The sequence below is a fragment of the Acinonyx jubatus genome, chromosome B3 (assembly GCF_027475565.1).
Source record: "Acinonyx jubatus isolate Ajub_Pintada_27869175 chromosome B3, VMU_Ajub_asm_v1.0, whole genome shotgun sequence".
NCBI lineage: Eukaryota > Metazoa > Chordata > Mammalia > Carnivora > Felidae > Acinonyx > Acinonyx jubatus.
The window spans coordinates 38,011,509-38,039,248 of NC_069386.1; the positions used below are offsets into that span (position 1 = coordinate 38,011,509).

At 46.1% G+C, this 27,740-nt stretch overlaps 4 protein-coding genes, 4 non-coding genes and 1 pseudogene across 13 annotated transcripts in view; 7 read left to right on the forward strand and 2 right to left on the reverse strand.

Annotated features, from left to right (window-relative positions):
- ZWILCH (zwilch kinetochore protein) overlaps positions 1-6,397 on the reverse strand; it is a 36,637-nt gene extending 30,240 nt beyond the window's left edge. The window contains exons 1-2 of one of the 4 annotated variants that reach the window (XM_053223838.1): positions 6,127-6,397; positions 3,296-3,347 (exon numbers count right to left, since the gene is read on the reverse strand). In XM_053223838.1, coding sequence (XP_053079813.1) covers positions 3,296-3,347; positions 6,127-6,182 — 108 coding nt within the window. In that variant the 5' untranslated portion in view covers positions 6,183-6,397. The remainder of the gene's footprint in view (positions 1-3,295; positions 3,348-6,126) is intronic. The other 3 variants (XM_027067586.2, XM_053223839.1, XM_015078304.3) reach the window with 3 other exon arrangements.
- Positions 342-2,836, forward strand: LOC106980329 (peptidyl-prolyl cis-trans isomerase A-like; annotated as a pseudogene).
- A 194-nt stretch (positions 6,398-6,591) lies between the features above and the next one.
- Positions 6,592-11,382, forward strand: RPL4 (ribosomal protein L4). The gene is made up of 10 exons (XM_027067592.2): positions 6,592-6,738; positions 8,079-8,250; positions 8,437-8,543; positions 8,864-9,002; positions 9,443-9,567; positions 9,860-9,989; positions 10,264-10,420; positions 10,673-10,756; positions 10,865-10,985; positions 11,068-11,382. The coding sequence occupies exons 1-10, from the start codon at positions 6,736-6,738 to the stop codon at positions 11,293-11,295; spliced, it is 1,266 nt and encodes a 421-aa protein (XP_026923393.1). The 5' UTR covers positions 6,592-6,735; the 3' UTR covers positions 11,296-11,382.
- LOC113602074 (small nucleolar RNA SNORD18) lies at positions 8,293-8,363 on the forward strand. Its single transcript, XR_003423451.1, has one exon. It is a non-coding gene; the product is annotated as a small nucleolar RNA SNORD18 (small nucleolar RNA).
- LOC113602105 (small nucleolar RNA SNORD16) lies at positions 8,701-8,799 on the forward strand. The gene has a single exon (XR_003423481.1). It is a non-coding gene; the product is annotated as a small nucleolar RNA SNORD16 (small nucleolar RNA).
- Positions 9,271-9,342, forward strand: LOC113602072 (small nucleolar RNA SNORD18). The gene has a single exon (XR_003423449.1). It is a non-coding gene; the product is annotated as a small nucleolar RNA SNORD18 (small nucleolar RNA).
- On the forward strand, positions 10,048-10,117 carry LOC113602073 (small nucleolar RNA SNORD18). Its single transcript, XR_003423450.1, has one exon. It is a non-coding gene; the product is annotated as a small nucleolar RNA SNORD18 (small nucleolar RNA).
- Positions 11,383-13,087: 1,705 nt separating the features above from the next.
- On the forward strand, positions 13,088-19,452 carry SNAPC5 (small nuclear RNA activating complex polypeptide 5). 2 transcript variants are annotated; one of them, XM_027067594.2, is made up of 4 exons: positions 13,088-13,244; positions 14,432-14,521; positions 15,525-15,662; positions 18,573-19,452. In XM_027067594.2, exons 1-3 carry the CDS (start codon positions 13,155-13,157, stop codon positions 15,642-15,644), a joined length of 300 nt encoding a protein of 99 aa, XP_026923395.1. In that variant the 5' UTR covers positions 13,088-13,154; the 3' UTR covers positions 15,645-15,662; positions 18,573-19,452. The 2 variants fall into 2 exon arrangements, with proteins under 2 accessions (XP_026923395.1, XP_026923396.1); XM_027067595.2 differs by having other exon boundaries at positions 15,528-15,662.
- The window catches only part of MAP2K1 (mitogen-activated protein kinase kinase 1), a 78,150-nt gene continuing 68,169 nt past the window's right edge, over positions 17,760-27,740 (reverse strand). For both annotated transcript variants that reach the window (XM_027067593.2, XM_015078286.3), the window contains exons 6-11: positions 26,065-26,189; positions 23,851-24,052; positions 22,481-22,545; positions 19,833-19,894; positions 19,437-19,482; positions 17,760-18,789 (exon numbers count right to left, since the gene is read on the reverse strand). In XM_027067593.2, coding sequence (XP_026923394.1) covers positions 18,676-18,789; positions 19,437-19,482; positions 19,833-19,894; positions 22,481-22,545; positions 23,851-24,052; positions 26,065-26,189 — 614 coding nt within the window. In that variant the 3' untranslated portion in view covers positions 17,760-18,675. The remainder of the gene's footprint in view (positions 18,790-19,436; positions 19,483-19,832; positions 19,895-22,480; positions 22,546-23,850; positions 24,053-26,064; positions 26,190-27,740) is intronic.

Sequence of the window (27,740 nt, forward strand, 5' to 3'; positions counted from 1 at the left end):
TCCACTCATACTATATTTACAATCATGTCCCATATAATTAGCACTTTACTAAATATGCTCTTTTCTTCTGATTGTACTATGGAGTTTAGAACTTTTATCAATTTATAGGAACTACTTACTTTTCCATTCCTATTGCAAACATGTTTATTGCAGAAAAATCTGAAAACAGCTAACAGATTTTTTAAAACTCACATATAATTCTACTAGCTAGAATGATCATCACTGTAATTAGCCCGGTTGGCCTATATCTTGCCAGAACTTTTTGCAGACACATAAATTAATCTACTTAAGTAGAAATGTATTCAGCATTTAGATATCTACATAGGCTTTTGCTTAAAAAAATACAACAGACTAAATCATAAGCTTCTTGTCGTGCCATTAAACGTTCTTTGGCTCTACCATCATATAACGAATTCCATTTTCTTCAACATTTGGATAGTTTTAAGTTCTGTGCTATAATAAACAGCTAATAATCAACATCCTTGAATTCCTCTCTTAAGATAAGTATCCAGAATCACACCGATATTTTCAAATTGCCTTGCAAACATGCCATGCCCACATATTCGCATTCTAATCGCTTACCACAACAGAGTATTTTCGCTGTTCACTTTTATCATCTCACAGCAAAAATTTCATATGCTTATTATTGACAAATATGTCTCATTATTTGAATCTGTTTAATTTCTCAGTTTGGATACTGAAGCATTTAGATACAAAGTTCAAAGAGCAAAGGATGATGTGTTTATTCTAATCTACTAGGTTCTTGAGTTGCAAGTCCCATTGTGGATTGAATATACCCCAAATGACATGGGGAGGTCCTAACCCTTGGTTCCTCTGAATGTGACCTTCTTTAGAAAGAGGGTCTTTAATGAGGCACCTGGGTGGCTCAGTTGGTTACGCATGCAACTTTGGCTCAGGTCATGATCTCGCAGTTCATGGGTTCCAGCCCCATGTAGAGCTCTGTGCTGACAGCTCAGAGCCTGCAGCCTGCTTTGGATTCTGTGTCTCCCTCTCTTCTGTCCCTCCCCAACTCACGCCGCACGCATGTGTGTGTCTGTGTGTCTCAAAAATAAACAAACATTTTAAAAAAAGTTTCTGCAAATGTAATCAAGGTGAGGATTAATTTGGATTAGGGGGGCCCTAAATCCAATGACGGATGTACTTGTAAGGTGTGAAAGATTTAGACCATAGACACACACAGGAATACTATGTATTAACAGAGGCAGAAATCAGAGTAATGTGTCTAGAAGCCAAGAAACTCCAAGGACTGTTGGAAACCACCAGAAACCAGAAGGAGCCAAGAAAGGATCCTTTCCTGGAGCCTTCAGTAGGAGCATGGCCCTTCTGACACCTCCACTTCAGAGTCGTAGTCTCCAGAACTGCAATAGAATAAATTTCTGTTTTAAGCAAACCAATTTGTGGTTACAGCAGCCCTAGGAAACTACCACACACATCAAGCAAGAACTCAGATAAGGTGGGATTAATACATTTACCCGGATATACTTAGTTCCTGGGTTTGGTTAATGAAAATTCAAACAGTAAGAAACAATGCTATTTGTATTTTTCTTTCTGGAATTACTTGTTTTTGTTCTTTGCCTATTCTTCTGTCATGATTGTCATTTTTCTTGTTGATTTTTATGAGTTTTTTATGTATTTCATATATATGAGTAATTAACCTTTATCTTATAGGACTATCTCCAGCTTATTTGTCTTTTAGCACACAATTAATTTTAGTTCGCTAATTATTTTATGGACCAAACTTTATGGGGACTTCACCTATGCAACACTTGGCATATATTAGATGCTTAATAAATCCATGAATATTTATAGCAGCTTTATTTATAACTATCAAAAACTATCAAAAACAATCCAAGTGTCTATCAACTGGTAGGTGGGTAACTGTCACACACTCAGTGAGGTGGTATTTAACAATAAAAAGGAATGAACTACTGACACACACAAAACAAAGATGAATCTCAAATGCATCCACTCACTGACAGAAACCAGACCCAAAAGACTACACAGTGTATAGGCCTCACAGAGGCTGCCACCCCGGGGCTGACCACACTGCCCAGCCATGGTCAACTCCACCGTGTTCTTCGACATCACTATGGACGAGTCCTTGGACCGCGTCTCCTTCCAGCTGTTTGCAAAGTTTCAAAAATGGCAGAAAACTTTCATGCTCTGAGCACTGGGGAGAAAGGATTTGGTTATAAAGGTTCCTGCTTTCACAGAATTATTCCAGGATTTACATGCCAGGGTGGTGACTTCACATGCCATGACGGCACGAGTGGCAAGTCCATCTATGGGGAGAAATTGATGAGAATTTCATCCTGAAACTCATAGGTCCTGGCATCTTGTCCATGGCAAATGTTGGACCCAACACAAATGGTTTCCAACTTTCCATCTGTGCTGCCAAGATGGAGTGGTTGGATGGCAAGCACATGGTCTTTGGCAAAGTGAAGGAGGGAATGAATATTGTGGAAGCCACAGAGCACTTTGGGTCCAGGAATGGCAAGACCAGCAAGAAGACTACCATTGCTGACCGTGGACGAATCTAATAAATCTCACTTGTGTTTTATGTTAACTACCAGACCACTGTTTTTGTAGCTTGGGAGAGGACCCCCTCACCTCCATCTGCTCGAAATCGCCTATAATCTTTGTGCTCTCCTTGCAGTTCTATGGGCTCCATGTGTTCCTTACTCCCCTCCAAGTCTAGCTGGATTGCAGAGTAAAGTTTATGATCGTGAAATAAAAATTAAACAACACTAAAAAAAAAAAAGACTACATAGTGTATGATCTTATTTTTTTTTAAATTTTTTTTTTAACCTTTGTTTATTTTTGAGACAGAGACAGACATAGCATGAACAGGGGAGGGGCAGAGAGAGAGGGAGACACAGAATCTGAAACAGATTCCAGGCTCTGAGCTGTCAGCACAGAGCCCGACGTGGGGCTCAAACCCACGGACCGTGAGATCATGACCTGAGCCGAAGTCGGACGCTTAACCGACCAAGCCACCCAGGCGCCCCGTATGATCTTATTCATATGACACTCTGGAAAAGGCCAGAGACAAAGGGCCGACAACAAAGGGACATGAGATTTTTGGAGGTGACAGAAATATTCTAGATATTACGTCGGTGGCCATATGACTGAATGCATTTGTAAAAACTCATAGAACTAACTGTACGCTAAGAGGGTGGAATTTACTCTAAACTCCCTTCAATGAACCCAACTTTTGAAAACAGAATGTTGGGATTAATGAGTTGTGTTTAAAGACCAAATAAATTGTTCATACCTCATAGATAAATGGGTCTTTATGGATTCCTTTCTTTTCTTCATCAAACTCCCTGAAATGCAGAACCACATGTGAAAAATAGAGCTATAGTATTCTGACATTTAAATTCAGAAGTTTGTCATCACTTTATCTCTGCGTGACACCAGTGAGGAAAGTAAACACAAACCAGCCTTAATGCATGATTGGGAAGACAGAAAAAAGCAGAAAAAGAATATAAGTTAGGAATAGAAAAAGGAAATGTGGTAGAGATTAATAGACTACTATTCACAGCTCCTTCTCAGAGGCAGCAGGATCAGGTTACCCAGCTCTATTCTCCTATCTTCTGAAACACATATTCAGTTACTATTAAAATGTAATTTACAGCCTGACTTAAGAAGTAAAAAAAATCACTGGATTCTGATCTGCCACTGAATCAGTGGGTAACCACAGAAAAGTTACTTAAGGTTCCCAGCCCTAGATTTCTATGGCTAAAACATAAACATCTATTCTCCCTCTCTTTATGAGCTGTCACTAAAAACTTAGTAAATTTCATGTTAAACGATTCCCTATAAAAATGTAAACACAAAACTGTCAGCTATCATTTAATAATTATGGTTTCGTTCAAGAAAGTTTTAAAATAGTCATCCCAAAGCATGTTAACTATAAACCATTAAATATACCAAAACATATATCAGTCTGATCTATACTCCGAAAGAGAATAAATCTTTGGAGTCCTACAAGAACCCATCGGAATTGTTTCAGGATACCATTTATTATTTGATCTACTCTTACTAAAATAAAAACAGGAGAACTAGCCCTGTGAATGATTGGCTTTTGCCATTTTGGACGAGATTTTGATTTATTCTTAAAGATATTTTGTCTTTTATGTATCACTGAGAGATGTTATTTGATTATTCAACAATCATGTATATCATAGGCAAGAACTCTTCTTAGATGTCCAGGATATAAAACAAAAACATAGTCCCTGGTTCATACTCTTGACTGAAGTCTAAAGAGTAAACCAACAGTTACAACACAGGGTGCTGGGTGCTCCGACAGAGGTGAATGCAGGGTGCTGTGGTAGCACAATGGAAGACATTTTGCTAACACTAGAACTTTATCCTGAAAGCCAAGAGGGACTCACTACAAGATTTTAAATGGGAAACACCTTTCTGACCATGAGATGGAGGGTATAAAGGAGGCCAGGAAAACAGCTGCGAATAAGAAGTGACAATGGCCTGAACAGAAGCAACAGAGATAGAGGGCAAAGTGCTCCAAGTGACTGACTAGACAGGATGGGGGTGGAGGGTGGTGGAAAAGAGAAGTGACGATCTTGGATCTGAGGAGCTCTTAATTCATAGGCTTAATTCAAGAATTAATTAATTCAAGAATTCAGGAGCAAAAAAGTCAGGTTGTGGGGAAAAGATGAATTCAGTTTTGCAAATATGGAGTTTGAGGTTCTCATGGAAATTTCCAGTAGGCAACTGGATACAGAGGCATTGTGCTTACAAGTAGAAAAAAAGACTAACATCCATGAAATAATTGGGAACTATAAAGGGTCTAAATAAAACAGTATCAATGGGGGACTGGTTAAATAAGCATTACACAGGCACAGAATGAAATATCATACAGCAGTTAAAAACAATGAGCTAGATCTACAGGGTGTCATACTGGAAGCCATTCAAGACATTATTAGTTAAAAAAAAAAAAAAAGCCTAGAGCTCTTTCTATAATGTTCAAAAAATTGGCAAGCATCACTACTTTTGCAAGAAAAAGAAAAGCAATAAAGATAAATAATGAGGAGCGCCTGGGTGGCTCAGTTGGTTGAGTGTCCAACTCTTGGTTTCAGCTCAAGTCATGTCAAGTCAAGTTCGTATCTCAAGGTTTGTGACATACAGCCCAGCATCAGGCTCTGTGCTGATGGTGCAGAGTCTGCTTGGGATTCTCTCTCCTCCTCTCTCTGCCCTTCACTCACTCTCTCTCACTCTCAAAATAAATACATACATAAATAAACTTTTTTTTTTAAAAGCCAAATTTTTTTTACAGAATAATGAAAAAGTATGGCATTTAGAAAATAGGAGGTTAGATTACATCAGTGGTTCTCAAAGTTGTGGTGTCAGGCCAGCAGCATGTTTCACCCGGGATTTGATAGAAAGGAAAATTCTTTGGCGCCACCCAGATTTACTAAATCAGAAACCCTGGAGGTGGGGCCCAGCCATCTGTGTTTTGACAAATCTCCAGGTGATTCTGAAGCAAGTTCAAGTTTGAGAACTACGGATTCGACTTTAAAGTTGGATGCAGAACTAGATGGACTCTCCTTTTGTACTAGCAATTCACTATAATAAAGTCTCAGAGCACAGTGAAATAACGCTATGTAACAAAAACACACTATTACGTTATTGTAACTGTAGCTCATGTAACGAACCGAAACAAAAACATTTCACACCAGAAAGGCTTTAAACCGATGAAGGATGCCAACATCTAGTTTTCCGTATTCTGAGAAGTGCCTCTAACATATCCTAAGCTCTGTGCATTATTAGAACGAATAAAGGGCCTCTTGAAAAACTTGTCACCTTCCACCTCCATTGATAACATACACTTGTTTTCGCCTGTACAAGACTACAAGCAAGCCCCCACAGGGTCAACCCCACACTCGAACAGATAACCAACCGGCCATTCCCCAACTCCAAGACCCCAGGAAAGCTGCCTTAGTCTGTAACGTAGGCGCCACTGAGAAGCGACAGAGCGCTTATCCTAAAGCAGGGGCAAGAGGATTGGGGCGGAGTCGAAAACGACGCCCAGGGACAAGTGCTGTCCTCGCACCCAAGGCAACAGCAAAGGCTACAACTCACCGCAGGAGACGAGAGTAAAACTCCTCAGCGGCTCGGTTCATTCGGGACCACATCATGCCCCAATTCGACTGCAGATCCGTAACCGCCAAACTGAACTGCGCGCCGGACGCTGACGTCCTGGGTCATGACCCCATCGCCGGGACTACTTTTACACCCCACCCACTCTCGACAGGCCCCGTTTGTCCACCAAGTTAATCTTTTGTTTTAGAGCACACCGAAGTTTTTCCTCTGCCAACAATTTTCCATTCCTGTAAGAAAAAGTTAAAATAAGTTGCAGCGGCTGAGAGGGAAAAGAAAGACACTTCGTCTCGCGATAGTTGCCACGCCTCTTTATGGATTATTCCGCGGAAAGGAGTCCCTTATTTCTAAGCGATATTGTTGGCTTTGAAAGTGGGTAGATACCATAATTTGATGCATGTGAAAAAATAAGACGCTATTTGTTATTTTTACAGAGTGGTAGAGAGAGATTTTATGTCTCTGGATTGGTTCTGAGACGGGGAAGGTTGGCGGACGAGTTGAAGGCTACAAATAGAGCGGAAGTGCTAGGCACTTCCTTTTCCTATAGGAGCCGCCGGGTTGAGAGGAGCGTGGCCCTCTCCTCTCCCCGCGATGGTGAGTGGAGGTCCATTCTGGCGAACTCTTTCTTGCGCTCGGGTCCCGGCAGAAATGTATTAGGGGTTTAGGACCCAAGAACTGTAGGGGAGAAAGCGAGGATAAAGGGGATGGAGGCATCACCTGTTTGTGGGTTGGAGCTGGGTAGTGCGGCTAATTTACGGCAGCCATTTTAGAGGCAACGTGGGCGTCCCAGCAATGGGCGACACGGTCGCTCTCAGGTGCGGAGGAATCTTTGGGATTCTAGTTTCCTTGCATCGTAGAAGGCGTGAGTTCTACCGCAAATAGGGAAGCTCTTGGGGCCTAAGACTGAATCGGGGCCATAATCAGTTTTGGGCTTTGTATTTTCAGGTGTTGTTCAGGAAGGAAGATTTTCATTTTTGCCGAGGCAGAGTTTATTAAAGACCCGCATATCCACATTTTTCTGAATACTCCTATGTGTTCATCTTAACACGTGCCTCTACAAAAACTTCGTCATCTCCTTAACTTAAAAGTTGCTATTTGGTGTTCTCTAAACCTATGAATTTTTTAGCCAGGTATAGTTCAGTGGGGAAAAAAGACCCTATACTTGTGATGCTTGGGTGATAATTTGGACAAAATAGCACTAGAATGTTCGATGGTAGTGTTGTGGACATGGGGAATGGAAGACGAGGCAGTAGTTGGGCTTTAAAAGTAATAAGAGAAATGTCAGAGAAGGTGGTCTGAAGGAGGGTGAGGAAGCATGCAGATTGTTTTTAAGAGGAAGACTTACCGCTGAGGGAGAAGGGGTATGCCCCTGGGTGTAGGTACAGACAGTAGCATCTGGAAAAGTGTGGGAGATGAAATCAACAGATTCTGTAGGCTATCCTCAGAAATTTAGTTTTGCTTTCAGGTGTAAGCCTTTGGAGAAGGTTGAGCAAAAGAAACATGGCCAGTATTTGTACTGGTAAGTTGTGTGATACGTGTTTGAGATGAAGGGGGCCAAGGGCAGAAATTGGAAGGAGAACTGTGGGAGACAAGATATGCTGACATTTGGGGTTGAAGAGTTTATCTAGATGGTAGTGTTAAATAGCACTTTCGAATCTCACAGTATGCCTTGAATCGTTTTTGTTGTGTAAGGCTTGGTTTGAAAGCTTAATGATCAATTTTTGTGCTTGAACTTGAGATTCTAAATGTTACAGTGTAAGAATGTTTTGAAGTTAATAAACGTAATGTGTTGGTAATAGCCTCTGTTTCAGCTCTGAGTGTTGTCTGCCTCCCCAAATTCTAGTCTCCTGTAATTGAGGTTTTAATGGTATTGTTGGTGCGTGACCATAGTGCCTTTGGCTTTGTCAATATGAGTATCTTTTCCTTTTTCGCAGGCGTGTGCTCGTCCATTGATATCCGTGTACTCCGAAAAGGGGGAGTCATCTGGCAAAAATGTTACTCTGCCTGCTGTATTCAAGGCTCCCATTCGACCGGATATCGTGAACTTTGTTCATACCAACTTGCGCAAAAACAATAGACAGCCATATGCTGTCAGTGAATTAGCAGGTATGGATTTTTCGAGGATTGATGTTTTAAGACCTGCTTAACAGCAGTGATGAAATAACACTCCATTGGTCCGTGTTTCTGAAGCACATGATTTTCCTGGATGTTCTGATGCTGTTGCTACCATGCATAATAGTCCTATATTAGTATGATTGGGTAGCTAAAACTTGTATTTCTTCCTAATTTCAGGTCATCAAACCAGTGCTGAGTCTTGGGGTACTGGCAGAGCCGTGGCTCGAATTCCCAGAGTTCGAGGTGGTGGGACTCACCGTTCTGGCCAGGGTGCTTTTGGAAATGTATCCTTTGTTCCACTATGTAGATGGGTCAGCTCTTCAGGAATTTATCAAATTGAACCTGGCTTGTACATAGTTGAAAATATTTCAAACATACTAATAGTGTCCAGGTTAAATATTGCTCTAGGCAGACAGGGGCTTGGCATTAGGAAATTTTGCTTGCAATGATGTCGTAATTTGCGTCTTACTCTGTTCTCAGCGACAGTTGCCTGCTGTCAGTAAGCTGGTTCAGAAGAGTGACGAATATTCTTACTGAGCAAGACGTGATCTTTTTTTTTAATTGCCAAAATTTTGAGAAATGAGATTCTTAACTGGGAAAATAGATGTGTCGTGGGGGCCGCATGTTCGCACCAACGAAAACTTGGCGCCGTTGGCACCGCAGAGTGAACACAACACAGAAGCGATATGCCATCTGCTCTGCCCTGGCTGCCTCAGCCTTACCAGCACTGGTCATGTCTAAAGGTTTGTAGATTTTGTTTTATAGGACTGGTACAAAGTACCCTCCCCCCCCCCCCCCAACCATTTCAATCATGTTAATGATCTGTTTCAATTCTGTTCATCCCAGAGTGCCTGACTAGATTTCCCTCTTCTAAATAATAGTTCTGACCACTTAGGTCAATAGTAAGTCATCAGTGAAGACTGTGTAACTGGGAAACTAAATAGAAATACAGGGATTTCATATATTGGCAAACTTTTCCACTCAGTTCATCATGTTCCTACTCTGTAACTGTCAAAATGATGAGATTCCACTTAATTGGTCCGTGTTTCTGAAACACATGATATTTGTGGAAATTCTGACTTGGCACGTTGTATTCCATTTTGCTTTTGTGGGTTATATGAAATGTTTCTCGATTTTTCAAAAGGTTCGGGGTAACTAGGTTTTTGTTAATTGGCTTTGTCAGGTCATCGTATTGAGGAAGTTCCGGAACTTCCTTTGGTGGTTGAAGATAAAGTTGAAGGCTACAAGAAGACCAAGGAGGCTGTTTTGCTTCTTAAGAAACTTAAAGCCTGGAATGATATCAAAAAGGTAGGTTTATTGAACAAATTTCCCGTTTGGTGGTCCTTAACTTCATCAGATTTTAAATTTCAAAAGATGACTGGAGGATAGTGTAACTTGAGGGGCTATGAGAACGAGGACTCTTAAAACCTTATAAAACTTAGGTTTGAATCTTGCCTGGCATTTACAGTTGCGTGTGAATGTTGGGCAATTCATCGTGGCTCCTTTCTTTACAGTGGAGACTGATTTCTTGAAATCACGTTAGAAGATGAATTACTAAGGTCATATTTTAATGAGAGTAATAAATGTTCTCGCTTTTTAGGTCTATGCCTCTCAACGAATGAGAGCTGGCAAGGGCAAAATGAGAAACCGTCGTCGTATCCAGCGCAGGGGACCCTGCATCATCTATAATGAGGACAATGGTATCATCAAGGCCTTCAGAAACATCCCCGGTAATTGTACTGCTTACGCATGTTTTGCTTGTCCATACTATGCAAGTTTACTCAGCTTTTACTATGATGAGATTCCACTGTATGGTCCGTGTTTCTGAAACACATGATTTGGTGGAACTTCTGATTGTCAGCTGAATGAGTACAGCAGTGAAGGTTGGAACTGCCTGATTAGTAACATAGCTCTCAGGTACCTTACATAGCACAAAAGTAGTGCAGAAGATTTGTGTTTTTGTGTTGAGATACAGACTCCCTAATTTTCTTTTTCCTTTAAAAGGAATTACTTTGCTTAATGTAAGCAAACTGAACATTTTGAAACTTGCTCCTGGTGGGCATGTGGGACGTTTCTGCATCTGGACTGAAAGTGCTTTCCGCAAGTTGGATGATCTGTATGGCACTTGGCGTAAGGCTGCCTCGCTCAAGAGTAACTACAAGTGAGTATTGTTGGCCTTCATGTATCAAACACGGGTGTTTATGCTGCAGATACTTATATTTGCTATTGGTTTGCATGTTTTGTGAATAACGAATGTGATTTTGCCATGTGCCCTCATGTACAGATAGGATATGCCAAAATGGTGAGACACTCTGAGAAGTTGATAGCATAGTTGAAATTAACTCAGGAGAGCTTCGATTGTTAGTGAGAATTGGGAATTGAGCATCTTATTGTCAGCATTTTTTTTTCTCAGCCTTCCCATGCATAAGATGCTTAATACAGACCTTAGCAGAATCTTGAAGAGCCCTGAGATCCAGAGAGCCCTCCGAGCACCACGGTAAACTTGTGATACTTAATCTCATTCCAATCTCTTACCATTAGTTATTTGAGAAACATGAATAATGTGAACCAAGTTGTTAATATTCTAATGTCTACTTTTCTACAGCAAGAAGATTCATCGCAGAGTCCTCAAGAAGAATCCACTGAAAAACCTGAGAATCATGTTGAAGCTGAACCCATATGCAAAGACAATGCGCCGGAACACCATTCTTCGCCAGGCCAAGAATGTAAGTGATAATTTGGTTTTTGCTGATATGTTAAGTTTTTAGAAAGGTTTGATTGTTAGGTTTTCTTCTTAATTTGTTGCAGCACAAACTCCGGATGGATAAGGCCGCAGCAGCCTTAGAAGCCAAATCCGAGGAGAAGGGCGTTCCAGGCAAGAAGCCTGTGGTAGGGAAGAAAGGAAAGAAGGCTGTTGGTGTTAAGAAGCAGAAAAAACCCTTGGCAGGAAAAAAGCCTGCAACGACCAAGAAACCAGTAGCTGAGAAGAAGCCTGCAGAGAAGAAACCCACCACGGAAGAAAAGAAACCTGCATAAAACTTATTTGTTTATTCCATAAAAGTTAAATCATTTTGGACAGCTAATTATGAATAAAGGCCTAATCAAAGACCGTGAGAAACCTGACTTGTTGGATGTGTTTGTGAATCTTGGTTAGAATTTTATTTTGTTGCCCATAATTCCTGTCTTTTGCTTCCATTTTTTTTTTTGGTCTGGTATAAAACTGGACTTTGCATTGTAAATCCATGCAGGTGAATGGAAACAAGAACGTTGCATAAATCCATGTGTAAAATCCAGTTTGTAGATAACAAGCAGATGGCTAAAAGACTGGTCTCAGATATGAAGCTATTAGGATTTAGCAATCCTTCCTCAAAAAAACAAAATACACTTTCAAAAGTAGGTAAAATTCCATAAAGGTTTGGCTTTTACAGTACCACAAGAGGGCAGAATATATACATTTAGGGGTACTGCATTAAGAAATTGATGGTTCCTCCAGAGGTTCCTGTTAGAACCTTCTGCAATAGAGTATAGTTATTGCAAGAGATGCTACCCTCAATAAATTGACCTACGTTATGAAGGTGTCCAAAGCGTTTTTCAGAACTACTTGATACTTGGAGTTTTACTAAGGGATGAATACATTCAAGTATAGCACAGAGGAGCACCTGGGTGGCTCAGTTGGTTAAGCGTCTGACTTGACTCAGGTTATGGTTATGCGGTTTGTGGGTTCGCGCCCTACATGGGGCTCTGTGCTGACAGCTCGGAGCTTGGAGCCTGCTTCGTATTGTGTCTCTGTCTCTATCAAAAATAAGTAAAAAAAAAAACCCACGCAGGTTCTGCACTGTCAATGCAGAACCTTGTATGGCGCTCCCAACTCCTGAAGCATGAGTTCATGGCCAGAGCCAAAGTCCCATCCTTAAAACCCAGAGCATCTGGCTTGTTTCAAGCTGCGGTCATGATCCCAGGGTGGCGGAATGAAGCCCTGTGTTGTGTTCCACGCTGAGCTTGCACCCTGCTTAGCGTTTTTTTAACTCTGCCCCTTTCCTGCTCACATGCTCTGCTCTAAAAAAAAAAACAAAACGCAGAGAAGTCTGCGCCAAAGAACGTTGGTTTGTTTTCCTTACCCTGTTCTGTCCTAGCATGACTTCCCACCTTAAGAGTTAAATTGTCCTATTTTTGTCTCCTGTCGGGATCTTGTTTTGCAACAGGTTTGTTTCCATTGGCAACCTACTTCAAATTCCACATCAAGGTGCTGGATCTTCCACTTGGCAGATTCAGGGCAATCTAGCCCTTAGCATACAAAGGCACCACGTCCCAATAGAATGATAGCCCTGCTTTATCTTCCTGTTCCAATTTGCACACCCTCCTAGGAACCACTTTGACATGAGGAGGAATCCTTGCCTGCAAAAATAACAGGGCTTGTGCACCTGTGTGCTAGATACTGTGGTCTCTGCCCTCAAATGCGTCCGCAGGTCTTGTGGCGCCAAAATAGCCACTTGCTGCAGCACATTGAAAGTGCGATGCAGGGGGACGCCTGGGTGGCTCAAGTCGGTTGAGCGTCTCTTGGTTTCAACTCAGGTCGTCAACTCACAGTTTGTGGGTTCCAGCCCCACACGGAGCCTGCCTGGGGTTCTTTTCTCTCTCTGCCTCTACCTTGCTTGCTCGCTCTATCTCAGAATAAATAAATATTAATATACATATAATAAAAGGAAAGAAAAAAGGGGTCTCTCTTAGGAAAAGCACACTCCCGCCGAGGAGCCAGCGAGAGTTCAGAGACGGGCCGGAAGCGTCGCTGCCCGCGTGCTGCCAGCCCCGCCCAGCCTGCTGTTTGGTTTCCGGGAACGAGGGCGCCAGACGTCATTACCGGGCGCCGGGCCTGTCGGCCGGCGGGAGGAGGCGCCATGCTGAGCCGGCTCCAGGAGCTGCGCAAGGAGGAGGAGACGCTGCTCCGGTTGAAGGCGGCCCTGCACGACCAGCTGAACCGGCTCAAGGTGACCCCGGGACGCCCCTCGAGCCGGGCCCCCCCGCGAACCCCAGGCGTAGGCGGCGCCCACTTTGGTTGACAAGTACCTGGGGGGCGGGACTGAGGTTGCAGGCCCACTCCTCTTAGAATCTAGGTCCTGCGGGTCTACGCCGAGGCCCGGCGATCTGTACGTGCGGCGATACCACCGCCGCACCCGTAAACGCGGGTGGACCGCACACCACGCGCTGAGGAAGTGAGACCTCCCTAAGGCTCGCCTAGGTTCTCCCTGCCCCCGGACCCCTTCCCCCCGACCCCCTGCAGCGTGTGCTAGTTTCTGTTGACGCTAGACACCTCTGGTATCGTTAAGCTAGAAGAGATGGGTGGATCCGTTGTGCAAAGAAAGCGAGCGAGGCCCGGAGAGAAGAGACTTGTGCCAGAGCCTCTTTTCTTCTGGCAGCTCTTAGTGACTCCACAGCCTGGACGAGATTTAGGCGCACCAGGGCCATTTCCCACATTTCCCACCAATCCATCCTCGTTAGCCCCAGTGAGATGATCCTGATAAGCGCTGCTTTCCACCCTTCTTCAGGATCTTTACGTCCAGACGAGATGCGGGTTATGAAAGCCTTTTGTGAACTGAAAAGCATTGTACAACTGTGACGTTAAAATAACACGCTTTTCCTCGGGACGGTTGCTGGCCAGTGCTCATTTATGTGCTCCTATCACTAGTACCTATACAAGTATCCAGTAGGTGGGTGTTGTGTATGAGGATGATGACCTCTAAGCCTAGGTTCCTTTGTGCTCCAGGAAACACTTCCACTTTCCATTCTTCCTGCCTTCCCTTTCGCAATCCTGGGTAGAAAGCTACAGGCTACGAATGGGCCCCCTGTGGAATCAGAAGACATCTGGCTTTTTTTTTTTTTTAAAGTAGCACACTTGTGTTTTCTACCCAGATCTGCTATACCTAGGGGAATGAAAGTCTTGGCTCAACTGAAAACACCTGTACACCCCAGGGGGAAAGGGGTTGGAGGGTTTTGGGCTCCTTTCCTAAAATATGGGGAAATATTAAGGGCGCCATCTTTTGCTCTAGAGCTGCACAGAGCTGCACTGTTTTCACTTCTCAGTACGCCAGCCTTTGGCAGCATGATCCATAAATTTTACCCAGGTCAGTAGCCCGGTGAAATAGTAAGCAAAGTGTCCTCGACTCCTCTCTTCTAGGTTGAAGAACTAGCCCTCCAATCAATGATTAGTTCTAGAAGAGGGGATGAAGTGCTCCCTTCTCAGCCTGCATCGGAACAGCCACATGATGTAAGTTTAATCAAGTGTGGGCCTGGGGAAAGAATGCAAAGTCCATCCTGCTCTCAGGCTGCTTGGAGGCCAAAAGTTTTTTGTAAATTACATGATCAAGCCCAAAGAACTCAGGGAATTAAGTTATTCTGATTTAATACGCTGGCTACTACATTGTGACTCTTTTAGGCAAGGACCAGCCTGCCTCTCTAGCAGCTAGGTACTCTTTATTAATCATGTGTTGTTATATTGCCTGCAACATCCTAGTTATCCGTCCCCTCTAGTTACTCCAGTAAACCGAGGGAGAATTGGAGATCTTTGCAGGCATATGTCAAAACTTCCACTGCTTTATAAGTAAGCCTGGGATGTGAGAACAAGAGTGTGGCTTTGACTACAAAACATAGTGCTAAAAAGTGGGTTCCAGTCCTCATCGTATCCTTCTCTTACCAATGCCCTTAGGTAAAACGGTGCAATGTTCTTCTTTCTAAATACACCATATTTGAGCATTTTTTTCTCCCAGATGCGTGTTAAGCCATGTAAAACCATGAGAGCAGCACATGTAGGCCAGCATAATTCTTAGGCATGAACCATGTTTGTAAATCAGGTAACATTCTATCAAATACTAGGGTGTTTACTCCCTCCCATTGTGGCAATAGAGGGTAGGAGGATCGGGATAGGAAGTGGCCTTACCTCCTGGTGATTAAATATTGGGGATGAATGTGCAGTTGCAATTTAAAAAAAATTTAATGTTTAAATTAAACATTAGAGAAAGAGCACAAGTGGGGGAGGGGCAGAGAGAGAGGGAGACACAGCATCCAAAGCAGGCTCCAGCCTCTGAGCTGTCAGCAGAGTCCAGCACAGGGCTCGACCTCACGAACTGCGAGACCATGACCTGTACCGAAGTCGGACACTTAACAGACTGAGCCACCCAGGCGCCCCGAGATTTGATTTTAAAACACATTTCAGAATTTGCCGGTTTGGTGACCATGTCTTTCCTACTAATCCATAATGTCCTTGCCTAAAGCAGATGTTGGTACACGTAGACAATGAAGCATCAATCAACCAAACTGCACTGGAGTTGAGCACAAGGAGCCATGTGCCGGAGGAGGAGGAGGAGGAGGAGGAGGAGGAATCAGATTCTTGAAGGCGGGAAAGAGCCAAGGTTTGTCCTATGAATTAAGTTCCTACATCTCAGGACCTTTGTCTCCTCAAAAAAATATTCTTTCAAAGTGGGCCCTCTGGCCCGCTTTAAAAGGAAGCAAGAACTTTAGGATGATGTGTAGTTCTAAACATGGTTCCATCCATAACTGACGTTTCAGTGACCTGGAAAAGCACAGATGTGGTATCTTATCTTAGCCTTGAGCAGTGTGGGCGGTGCTGCGTCTGTATTCTGGTCAGATTCCGTAATTATGCTCAAAACAGAAAGTTTCCTCTCCAGTGCTATTGAGAAAGTCTGGCATTTGCCAAAAGGGCAGAGTTTAAATACAAGCCAGCCTTTCCAGTCAACAATGCCTCTTTTAAGAAAGCCAATTAAAGGCCATCTGCATGCCATTGAACCATTGTGAGCAGCAAGGCCACAGTCTAGGAGAGAAAGATGACAAGTGAGGAGTACAGAAAGCCACTTGGGAACACAGGCTGCTGCCACCTCTCGGGTGACATGACAGCACGCTGCCGACAACATGCTTGGGAGATTAGGCTTTTGTAATAATGACTGTTACAAAATAACAGTTGCTAAAATTTGTATGCTGCCCCTTTTTCAGTGAAATCCAGTTAAGTACTGCTGAATTTTATTAAAGTAACTTACCCTGCCCAAGCAATAGAAAAGCCAAACAAAACATACAGAACCTCCTCAAGCAGAACTTCTGCTGTAACTGCTCCAGGAGAGAACATGGATGGGTGTATGTATTAATCAACATTTCATTCCAGTGATTTTCAGCTACTCTTATAGGAAATAGCCAAAAGTTTAAATGAGCGTATTTCTTGGAAAACACAGTGTGAAAATTGTTTTGCAACAAAAGCAACCAAACTTTACGTTTGGGGAATCTAATTTATGAGTGTGGGTTTTCGAGAGCTAGGAAAGTTGGCTCTGAATTCTAGCTCTACCACTAACTGGACACTTGCCTTATTGAACTCTTTGCAGCTCTCAGTTTCCTGCGTGTAAAATGACAGGGTGCGCACCTGCTCCAGCACTCTGGCATGTGGTTATGGGGAGCTCGTGAGGCATCATGTAAAACTCTAGCTACTGTTGGTGTCTCAGCAAGAGGGAGTCTAAGGAAGGAATTGGACATGGGGAACTCAAAACACCAAGACCGATGCAGGGAACATTATTCTTGAAAACAAGGTCATTCCTGGTAAAAACTACTAGGGAAAAACCCTTGGACTCCCAAAATGTAACACTTTTGTATAGAATAGAGAATTTAGGACACTCAGAACAGATGTTAGCCTTACAGCGAGAAAAAATGCTGGACCGGCCTAGGCGGTATACGTAACAAGAAGCAGTTTTCTAAACCCTGGCTGTATTCTCAGCTCCTGTCCATCTAGAGTGGGACTACCTAACTCAGGAGATTGAATCACGTTGTTCTTAGTTTGAAAACAAAATAGGCCTTGTGTTTTTAAATACGTCTTTATTGGTTTTCTGTAACCCGCCCTCTGGAAGAAAATGGGGGAAGAGGTGCTGACCAGGCGTCACCACACGAACCTGAAGTTCTGAAAGCCACTGGTCAAAAAAAGGCATCGGTGGTCAGTTTGTTTTCTGTGACTTCACTGCTACCTCACAGGCGGGACGAAGGCAGCGCAGGCCCTTTCCCCTCCAGGAAAGTGGAATGAAGAGGGGAAACCATTGCTCAGTGGAGCCAAACAGCACGGGGCTGGGTGTCCTGGGTAGAGGCTCCCACGCCAGCTGGGCACGGCCAAGAGCAGGGTGCTCCCGTGAGCAGGCCGGTTACCCCCTGACCCCACCCTGCCTGCTTTTCCCTGGGTAGAAACGGCAGGAAGAGAGGGGATCTGTTGCTCCCAGGTGCACGGGAAGGGTAGTTGGAAGGCTCAGACCTAAGTGTTTGATGGCCGAGAAGACTTGGACAAAGTGCAACTTGGAATTACAGGAAGGCCCATTGGTCCAGAGCACTGGACTCGTCCCCATTGTGGCATTTCTGCCTTGCAGCCTCCTCCTCGTCTTTACCCTTTGCCCTCACAGGAAGGCTTGACGACACCATTTGATTTCTCAAATCCTACCACAAAAGTAGACCTGTTTTTTTCATCCTTTTAACTTGATAGTATATTTATTAGAATAAGAGATGAGATTTGTTAAACATCTGGGTTGAAATGGTTAAAAGGATTTTCATACAATTCTTAGGCACTATACACACTTGTTTACAATAGCATTGGTACTTGGATTTGGGGAAAGATTAATCTCATACACTTTAATGCCTTGATCCATTTGTAACATTCAAAGTAACCATCATTTTAGAAACACTAATTCAAACTTAAAGAGACACATACCACTAAATATCCCACATAATATATTTTAAAATAAATATAGAAATACAACCAGAAGTCTACAAATGATCACAGTAGACAGACTGGTGAAGCCCCAGCTATCGTGGCAGTGAAGGGCTCTGGCTAGATTTTGACAGAAATTGCTTCATTCTACACCAAAAGCAAAAATATAATAAAATAACAAGATCTATACTTTCTGATGTTCTTTTTCATAGCAGCAAAGCATGCTTCACATGCAGTGCCTGTGAAGGATCTTACAAGGCTCCTACCCCAACAGAAGGAAGGTGCGCCCGGCAAGAATGCAGTACCACCAAGTGTCAAAAGAATCCCAAAACTACAGGCAGCTAGCCAGTCACGGTGGGGGAAGAGCAGTGCAATTTTCAGTAAGAATGACTACCCACAGTCACCAAGGTTTCACTGTAACTGAACGTTGCGCATGTTTGGATCAACATACACAAAAATAGCCCCAAGCACAAAGCCAATCCACTTAGGGAAATAACAGAATAAATGACAGTAATATTAAAAAAGACACAAATAGAATTTTGGCACATGCTGTGTTCTTCATCCTTTGTCGTAGGCGAAATGCACGTCTGAACGGAGACAGGCATGGCAAAGAGGCCTGAAAGCGACAATGGCACACCACTGGGCAGGGGACTCGCTCTTTGCTGCTTCCCAGATACTTAGACGCCGGCCGCGTGGGTCGGTGTACTGGGCTGGTTAAGGCCGATGGTGGAGCAGAGCCAACCTGCAAAATCCACTTCCTCACCATCAGATCTCTTGATAAAGGCATGAACCTGTGTGGGAGGAAACAGTAAGTTAAAGGAAAGTTCAAGAGTCCCGAGTCTAGACTTGGGATCAGTTGCAATCCTGGAGCCTGCCTGCCATTGGGCGGCAGTAGGGGGCCAGGAAGGGGGCCGGCTGCCGCCCCGCCCCGACAGCCCACTCTGCCTGTTTGATCTGCTGGGAGGCCTCAGCTGCCCACTTCCCTGGGCCTGCGCTCTTCCACTGCGAACTGGGAGTAGTAGCTCTGCCCTCCGCGCCCCACAGGGTGGCTTGAAAGAGCAAAATAATGAACGGGTGGACTTCGGAGTGTGTGTGATATTGCACGGGCTCTGCAAGCTCAGATGTTCTCCGGTATTACTGCCCCACTCTTCCGAGAGGGGCTGCGGAGGATACTGAACACAAGGTGAGCCCGTCAGTGGTGGAAAAGGCCCCGTCCCCATGAAGGAGTGGGCTGGCCCGGCCGCTCCTTCCCTCGGCTCGTCCTTTATGCTCACGGGTGGACACAGGAGCCTTTTGTTTGGGATCCTGCAGCCCCAGGGTCAGTGGGACCATACTGGTCAAGGCAGCGGGGAATGGGCTGTAGGAGGACTGGACGGATGACCGACCAAGAACAAATGAATAAGCGGGTCGTGTACAAATTGGAAATAAATGGACTTACCATGAGTTGTTTCAGATCTGCTCTCTCTGCTGGGTTTTTTATGAGGCTTAAAGAAAGAAAGATAATGTCAGAGAGATTTCCTGGCACTGGCTCCAACTCAAGTTATTTCACGTTTACATGCCTATCCTCCCCACACCCTGTATTCACCTTCCTGTTCCTAGCACTGCGGCATGCCTGCAGGTTCGTAAGTGCTGAATTAACCTGAGATCAGAAGGCAATGTGCCCATCCCCGTAGGGCAGGTGAGGGGCAGCTTTTACCCAGTGCTGTGGTCAGCCCAGTTACTGAAGTCCTAGCATTCTGGAGGTGTGGGGGAAAGGGCAAAGCTCCGTTCCCCAAGACCAGGTGGGGAGGCCGACAAAACCAGCATATCTCCAGAGAGCAAGGAGGTGACTTACCATTTATTCACAAAATCTTGAAATTCCAGACTGAATACTCCACTGGGCAGCTTTGGAGGAGGCTGTAAATACAGGTTAAGACCTAAGAAATGCCTGGCTTCCTTCTCCAGCCCTATTCCCCACAACCCCCCCCCCCCCCCCCCCCCCGCCAGGCCTCGGGACAGTGCTGCTCTTAACCAACCAAGGGAAGACAGGGGTTAGAGGCCAGTGGCTGGGCCACCCGGGTGGAACCACTGTCTCAAGCCACAGCTGGAACTGGGGCCGAGTTGGTGGCTACCACTCACTTGCCAGTGACTAAACAAACCAGTTTCTGACTCTTAGTTTATCCTTCTGTGACGTGAGGAGGACCTCGTTCTCTCTGGGACCCCTTCTAGCTGATCCGACTGTAAACCCTGGAGTGTGTCCTGGAACTAGGAGCTAGGGGGGTGTGCTAACCACCAGGCATAACGCAGCCCAGACGGCACCCGTGGAAGACACAGAAGGCTGAATCATAAAATGTATATCCCTTTTCCGCTATACCCCGAAGAAGCGGCGGAGAAAGATTAATATAACATCAGCTGAGAGGGCTGGGTCTGGAAGAATGTTCCCTGCACGCTTCAGGAAGGAGGCTGTTTGCGGGCATCGATGCTAGGACACTGGCAACAGCTCTCGTGTTCCCAGGATACGCAGTGGAGGTCATGCAGGGTGACACAGGACAGGGCTCCTGGAGCACCTGGCTCTTGTGTTCCACGCAGACCCAGGAAATGGGACCCACCCTCCTGTGACCTGTGCCGGGGCGGAGTGTTGGCCTCCTTGTGAGTGGACTCCCACAGTGCCCGGATGTCACTGCCTTGATGTGCAGCCCCAACCAACAGGTGATCAGAGACTGAAAAACACACTACCAACAAAGCCCTGCCTCACCCTCTTGCCCTGAAGGACTTACCACGACACCAAGCAAATGAGACTGATCTGGGGGCCAGGGACCAAAAACCCAGCTCTCAGGCCCACCCTGCAGATGGTCGCTGCTGCTGAGGGGGATGAAGGGAACATTCAAAGGAGGGATTGACTGCCTGGCCTCCAGAGTCCCAAGTAGGATGGGGGCCGGGCAAAAGAGGGGCTGTGAGGTGCCCACACCTGACTGAGCGGCCCAGCCTCCTGGGAGGGTAGGGAGGGGAGCTGGGAGGAGTGGGTGGTAAGGAAGTACACTAGGGGGGAAGGAACTTAGCTACTTTTCATCTCGGAGCCTGAGTTTCCTCACCTGTATGAAGAGGATGATGAAACCAGCCGGGCCACCAGAGGCTGGCAGCGGGCACACTAGGAGACCAGACCGGCGGCTGCTGATCTACTCAGGCTCTCTCTTCCCTGCGGTTCCCACCCAGCACCACCCAGCTCAGGTCCCGGCAGCAGAGGATGGCTCTCCGCACTACCACAAATGTAAGGCGCTGTGCCTTCCTTGAGTCCGTAAGCAGCCGAGATTACATGCTGCACTTCGTCCCATGTCTCATTGCTTAGCATAAAGCTGTGCAGACAGCAAGGACGGGGCAAGTGAACCTCCCTAGGGATTTCGTAACTGATGGCGTGAAGCAGGATTTTCCCTGTTTGGCTCGTAATGGACACGGGGACCATTTTGAGCCTTTTGGGGTCTGGTTTTAGAGAGCAGTAAGAAGTATGAAAAGTTACCCCGCTAGTCTCTTGAAGAGAACAGAGCCATGCCTCTTACCGTGTACCCCAGCTGCGTGGGGCCTCCAGCTGCCTCCCCAAGCTAACAGACCTCGCCCCTCCTCCACTCCCCACGCCACACCTGAGGCCGGGGGTGCTGGCCCTACCCCTGAAAATCCTGCCGCAGCAAAGCCCCGCTCCTCTGGGAGCCCTGCCCCAGCCCCTCTGTGCCACCGCTCCCCGCCCCCTCAAGCCAGGATTTGATGAATGCTGGGCAGTCTCTCCCTTCCTTGATCCTTTCTTCATTTAAACATACTGGTATAGGTGCGTTACACAAATAATGTGTGTTCTCTGCATTAAAGCCAGCCAGCAGCAATAAGCCAAAAGAAATTTCCACCATCCAGAGAGAACCACCATTTCCTACTGCTTTTCAGATTTTGTATGTACGTACATGCATACAGATTTGTTAAAGAACTGATCACAGTACACATACTACTTTGTAATGTTTTCCACACAATTTATAGGGAATATTTTCCATACCTGTTTCTACATTGTCATTTTTTTATATCTATTGCTTTTAATGGCACTTACAATCGGAAACCCTAATTTGCAGGTACGTGTGGACTTGCTTTGCCTCCCATATTAACCTAATGGTCTTCACGACGAGGGACTTTTGTTTTCCCGTCTGTAGCCCCCCACCTTGTGCGTAGCACCACCCCACAGTGCACACGTAGCCCACAGTAAGTGCACAAGAAATACGTGGTGAATGAAGGAGTGTAATGGCCACACTGGAGGCTCCTGAATCTGAGACAGGACGAGAAACTCAGAGCTACCCAAATATGCTCCCTGGGGAAGGGGCGCCCACAGCCTCTAAACCAGCCGCTCAGTTCCAAGAGCGTGATGCCCTACAAGCAGCCCCACTGTGGGAACAACACACAGGCTTCCCAAATCAATGGAGTCTTTTCTTAATAGAAGCAGATACAAGGTCAAGGAAGCTGCGCAGTACTTACCTCGTTGACTATGTAATCCAACAACTCAAAAATTGCCATGGGAGGTCGGCTGTCCATTCCATACGCTACAGATTTTATAACGAGAAAAAAGAAAACGCTTCTCAGAAAAACAGACAGGAGGTTATTTGCCAGTCTGACGCTAGGGACCGGGGGCATGGGTCCTGGGGACCAGAACAGGGTGGTGGACAATAAGCAGAGACACAAGAGCCCCAGATAAGGCCGAGGACAGAGGGGACAGCAAAGGCCACTGAGTCGGCCAGCCGGGTAGGAGTCTGGGCTCTGCCACCTGCAAGGTTTGCGACCTCAGGCAAATCCATGGGCTGCTGAGCTTAGTTTGGAGTTTGGTGAAGGGGAGATGGGTCACTATGTCCGTCTTTCTTCCCTTCCTTGTACTGAGAGAGGAGCAAATGAGGCGATAACTAAGGAGCTTGAGGACTTAAGTGTTAATGCTCCCTGAACTTGGGTTTCTTCCTTTTACTAAACTCGAGTCCCCAGCCAGCCTCAGGGGCCACAGCCACGAGCCCCTCCCGGGACCCACCATCAGCGACCCCTGCCCTCTGCTTCTCCCTTCACATACACCCTCTTCCATGAGGGCCTCAGGGACAGGCCTTCCTGGTCACAAAGCAATGTCCCGGCAGGAATTACATCAGAAGATGGTGGCTCGGCCAGCACCTTCCCAGTACCAGCTTTACTTCCCAGTATTCGTGATCAGAGAGGCAAGCGGTGCGGCACAGCACTCGGCACCTAGGACTCAGGCGTGGACAATGACATACGTAGTCTCGACAAGTCAGGCACTTGGTGCCTCGGTTTCCTCACATTTAAGAGATTATAACAGTGCTCACACATGATTGCTATTAAAATTAGACAATACTGGACAAATCCATGGAGACAGAAAGTAGATGAGTGGTTGCCAGGGGGTGGGGGTGGGAGGAGTTGGGAGTGATTGCTCACGGAGGTGAGGTTTCTTTTTGGGGTGACAGAAATATTCTGCAATTACACAGTGGTGATGATTACACAACATGGGAGAATATACTAAAAACCACTGAACTGTCCACTTTAAAATGTGCATTTTATGTTATGTGAACTTTATCTCAAAGAAAATCTACCTAAAAACCAGTCAGGATTTTTAAAAATTAGGTAACGCATATAAAGTACTAAATGCAGTGCCAGGAACACAGTAGGCACTCAACAAAGGGTGGCAGGCTGTCCACGGAAACAATTTAACACCCACCTGGAGACCCCTGCTCTGCTTCTCCCCCCTGCCCCCAGCCTGGCATCCAGAGACAGACAATCAGTCTTGGGAGAGTGTTCGGAGAATCAGCCCCCCAGAAACCACAGCAGCAAGGGCAGTCCAAGCTGGGGCCACTCACAGCTGAGGGGCCTTCCAGGGGTCCTCGGCCTGGGTGGCGTCTCAGCCGCATCTCCCTCCACTTGGCACCCAAACATCAGCTCCAGCTCCTTGGCATCGGGAGGAGGGATGGGATACCTCCCGACTGCCATCTCAACCAGAGATAGCCCCATGCTCCAGATGTCCGACTGCACGGAGTAATGAGTCCCCTGGAGTCTTTCTGGCTGCAGGAGAAGTGGACACAGTTATGATCACCTGTGAGATCATCCAGGCCCACACAGAAGAGGGACAGGCGAGTCTCCATGGAGGCTCCAGGGAGATCTCAGGACTCCCTGCCCCTCTGAGGCTTGCCTGCACCACAGGGAGTGGCCTGTCCTGCTTGGTCCGGGTCCTGGTCCTGGTCCTGGCCCCGGCCCTAGATCTGCTGATGCATTTTGTCTTCTTTGGAACTTCCACTAACTGCTTTCACTTGGTTTCTGACCTGCCCCCAGCTACTGCGTTTAAACCCTCTGACCCACGCCTCCTCACTGCCATCTCCCCGTAACCTGCCCTCGCTAACAGCCTCTGGCCTGGCTGGACCCTGGCTGCCACTTCAGCTGGGGCTCCAGCTTTGCCCAGTCTGGTCACTGTCTTGCATGTGCAGCACAGCTTGTCCAAAGCCCAGCTGCGAGGTTCATGTTGTCACCTTCATCTGAAACATGAGGCTTCTGGAACATGGGTCACGAATGAAGTGTGCACAGGGTAGAAAGAACACCGGCCTTGAGGGGCGCCTGGGTGGCTCAGTCAGTTAAGCATCCAGCTTCAGCTGAGGTCATGATCTCACGGCTCATAGGTTCGAGCCCTGCATCAGGCCCTGTGCCAAGAGCTCAGAGCCTGGAGCCTGCTTGGGCTTCCGTGTCTCCCTCTAGCTCTCTGCCCCTCCCCCACTCACGTCCTGTCTTTCCCTCAAAATAATAAACATTAAAAAACAAAAACAAAACAAAACACCAGCCTTGAGAGTCAGGAGAGCTGAGCTCTAAGACCAGCTCCAGCACTGACTCACTGACTGTTCCTGAACAACATGGAGCAGGAGAAAAGGCAAAGGATCTGGGGTCAGGAGACTCGAGTTCACGCTCCAACTCTGCAACTTGTAAACTGTGTGATCCTGAGCCTCAGTTCCCTCATCTATAAAGTGGAGCTGATGAACACGGTGTTAACATCAATAACGACATAACAAAATACCTGCTCTCCTTACTAGGGTTACCAAGAAGGTCAAACCAAACGAAAATGTATGTTCGATGCTGCAAAATGCTACCCACGTATGGGTTGAGTCGGAAGAGTCAGGAAAAAAATATATGGTGCTATACAAAGCATTATTTTTATTCAGTGTTAATTGAAATAGCACATATATTTCAAGAACTCTACAAAAAATCTTTATTCTGACAATTACACTTTTTTTTAGACATCATTAATGTCTCCCAAGGGATTTTTTCACTAACTCAAATACTGGACTATTTTGGAACTGACCATGTAACCACAAAGACCCAAACCACTGACCCTGGATCAATAGGTCCCGCAGTGTGTTGACGGATTTCGAACTTTGCGGTTGGCAGTTGAGTGGTCCAGAATGCTAGCTGCTCAGTTCTTAGACTGAGTGAGGGGACTAACTGGCAAGGAGACCTGGCTTTCAGTCCAGGCTCTGCATCTGGACGTCCTCATCTCTAAAATGGGAGCGGTATCTTCACTTTCACAGGGCTACCACACAGACGAGAACACAGAAAACACGATGTGCCGGGATGCCCCAGCCTCTGTGCCTCCCCCTCCGATTAACCCATGCCTACACTCACTGCCCCCTCCGTACAGATCCCCACTCACCCTAGCACTCCTCTACCTGCCCCACGCCAGCACTCACCCAGTGTCACACTCCCCCCTTTCTGAAGTGTTCTCTGGAGCACACTAGCCATTTACTCACCAAGCGCTCCCTGGGCGCCTACCACATGCCAGGCCCGAGCCGGACCCTAGGGACAACTGAGACACCTATGGCCCTATTCTTATCCTCCCGGAGCTCATGGCATGGGGGAGAGAAGAGAACATGGCTGCCACCTCCTTGGGGAGGGACCATGATGCCTCATCCTTCATTCTTTCTCCCCCACCTCTACCACCCAGGACAGGTTCTGGCTCTACAGGGGAAGCCACCCACTTGGCTCCTATCCCTGACCATGCAAGACATGTGAGAGATGGAACCCACTGCTCATACCGACATGTAGGACCTTGTGCCCACGAAGGAGTTGGCCATGGAGTCGATGAGCTGCCCGCTGACCCCAAAGTCACAGAGCTTGATCTCCCCACGAGAGTTCACTAGGATGTTGGAAGGCTTGACATCTGCAGGGGAGGCAACAAAGAAAAGGACGGAGTGGACACAGGTAGATCGGGGAGAGGGAGGAGGGTCAGCATTCTATAGACAGACCAGCCCCAACCGTGAGTCCAACGACGGCTGCCATCACTAAACCAGCCCTTGGCTTGCAAACACTGGACACCAAGGTCCCTCATTCCCCCTAGTTCAGGGTTCGAGAAAAGACTGTCAGGAGAGGAAATAACAACCTGTTGTACAAGTAGGACAGAAAGTCAGTGGATTTTCACTCTTTGAGAATCCAGGCCTAAACACATGACCCACAGGAAAGACTCCATTATCAGGAATAATCAAGATTTCCAAGTTTGTTGTTTCAATCACCCTTCTTGGCAAGATACAGTATCTATGGTTGGATCATAAGGCAGGAAGAAAAAAAAACAAATAATAAGACCTATTTGCCTGCTGAGGCTCAGACCAAACACTAGAGATGGGATGGGGGCAGGAATTCCTATGTTTGACCTAGATACCAAGCACAAAGCTGTGGCAGGGGTTGGAAGCTGACTTAATCATTTTCAGTGATGTCATTTCCCAAACAGCCTCCACAGCTGCAGCCAGCTGTCAGTCAAGGACAGTCCCTCGCTGCCCTGTGGGGACCAGTCAGGGCAGTGCCACGGAACCAGCCCCAACCCCTTCCCCGCACTCGGGCCCTACCCACTTCCCACCCAGCTGCCACATCACTACTAGTCCACTGACCCTTCCCTTTGCAGAGGGAGGTAAACTTCCCAATGTTCTTCTTCCGCCACCTTCCCTGATTCAAACAACTGCCCTACAGAGTGGGCAGAGCGGGGTCAAGTGTTCTCACTTACAGGTGGGAAAATGACGCTGGAACTTGGTAAAAGTCCCCAGGCCAGGGTTTTGTGGGCACACATCAGCAATGAGACCCATCAAAGAGCAGTCCATACCCCGGGGCAAAAACATAAACCAGGACAGGCAATCGATCTCTGATGAAGTAACAGAGACACCATATAGAGCACCTGGAGAATTACAGGAACAAACCAAGTCCCCATAATTCAAACCTATTAGAACTACTATTCCCATTTTATTATTTTTTCCCTCGGTACCCTCAGATGAATGCATTTACGTGCACACCTCGGAGATGTGGCAGCTTTGGCTCTCTGCCTCTGCAATAAAGTGAATATCGCAATGAAGAGAGTCAAATGAATGTTTTGCCTTCCAGGTACATACAAAAGTTATGTTTACATTAGGCTATAGTCTGTTAAATATACAGCGTCATGTCTAAAAAAATGATGTACACACCTGAATTTAAAAATACTTTATTGCTAAAAAATGCTAACTGTGGGTGCCTGGGTGGCTCCGTCGGTTATTAAGTGTCCAACTCTTGATTGTGGCTCAGGTCACAATCTCGTGGTTTGTGAGTCTGAGCCCCACATCAGGCTCTGCAGTGCAGAATCTGCTTGGAAGTCCCTCTCTTTCTCTGTCTTTCCCCTACTCATGCCCTCTCTCTCAAAATAAAATAAACATCTTTTTTTTAAAAAACTGCTAACCATTTTAGCCGGTCATAA

Coding starts and splice junctions, on each gene's coding strand:
- SNAPC5 (XM_027067594.2), top strand. CDS start 13,155: ATGCTGAGCCGGCTCCAGGAGCTGCGCAAGGAGGAGGAGACGCTGCTC. Junction 13,245..14,431: donor ACCAGCTGAACCGGCTCAAG/GTGACCCCGGGA, acceptor CCTCTCTTCTAG/GTTGAAGAACTAGCCCTCCA. Junction 14,522..15,524: donor CATCGGAACAGCCACATGAT/GTAAGTTTAATC, acceptor CCTTGCCTAAAG/CAGATGTTGGTACACGTAGA.
- RPL4 (XM_027067592.2), top strand. Junction 9,568..9,859: donor CCTGGAATGATATCAAAAAG/GTAGGTTTATTG, acceptor CTCGCTTTTTAG/GTCTATGCCTCTCAACGAAT. Junction 10,986..11,067: donor TTCTTCGCCAGGCCAAGAAT/GTAAGTGATAAT, acceptor AATTTGTTGCAG/CACAAACTCCGGATGGATAA.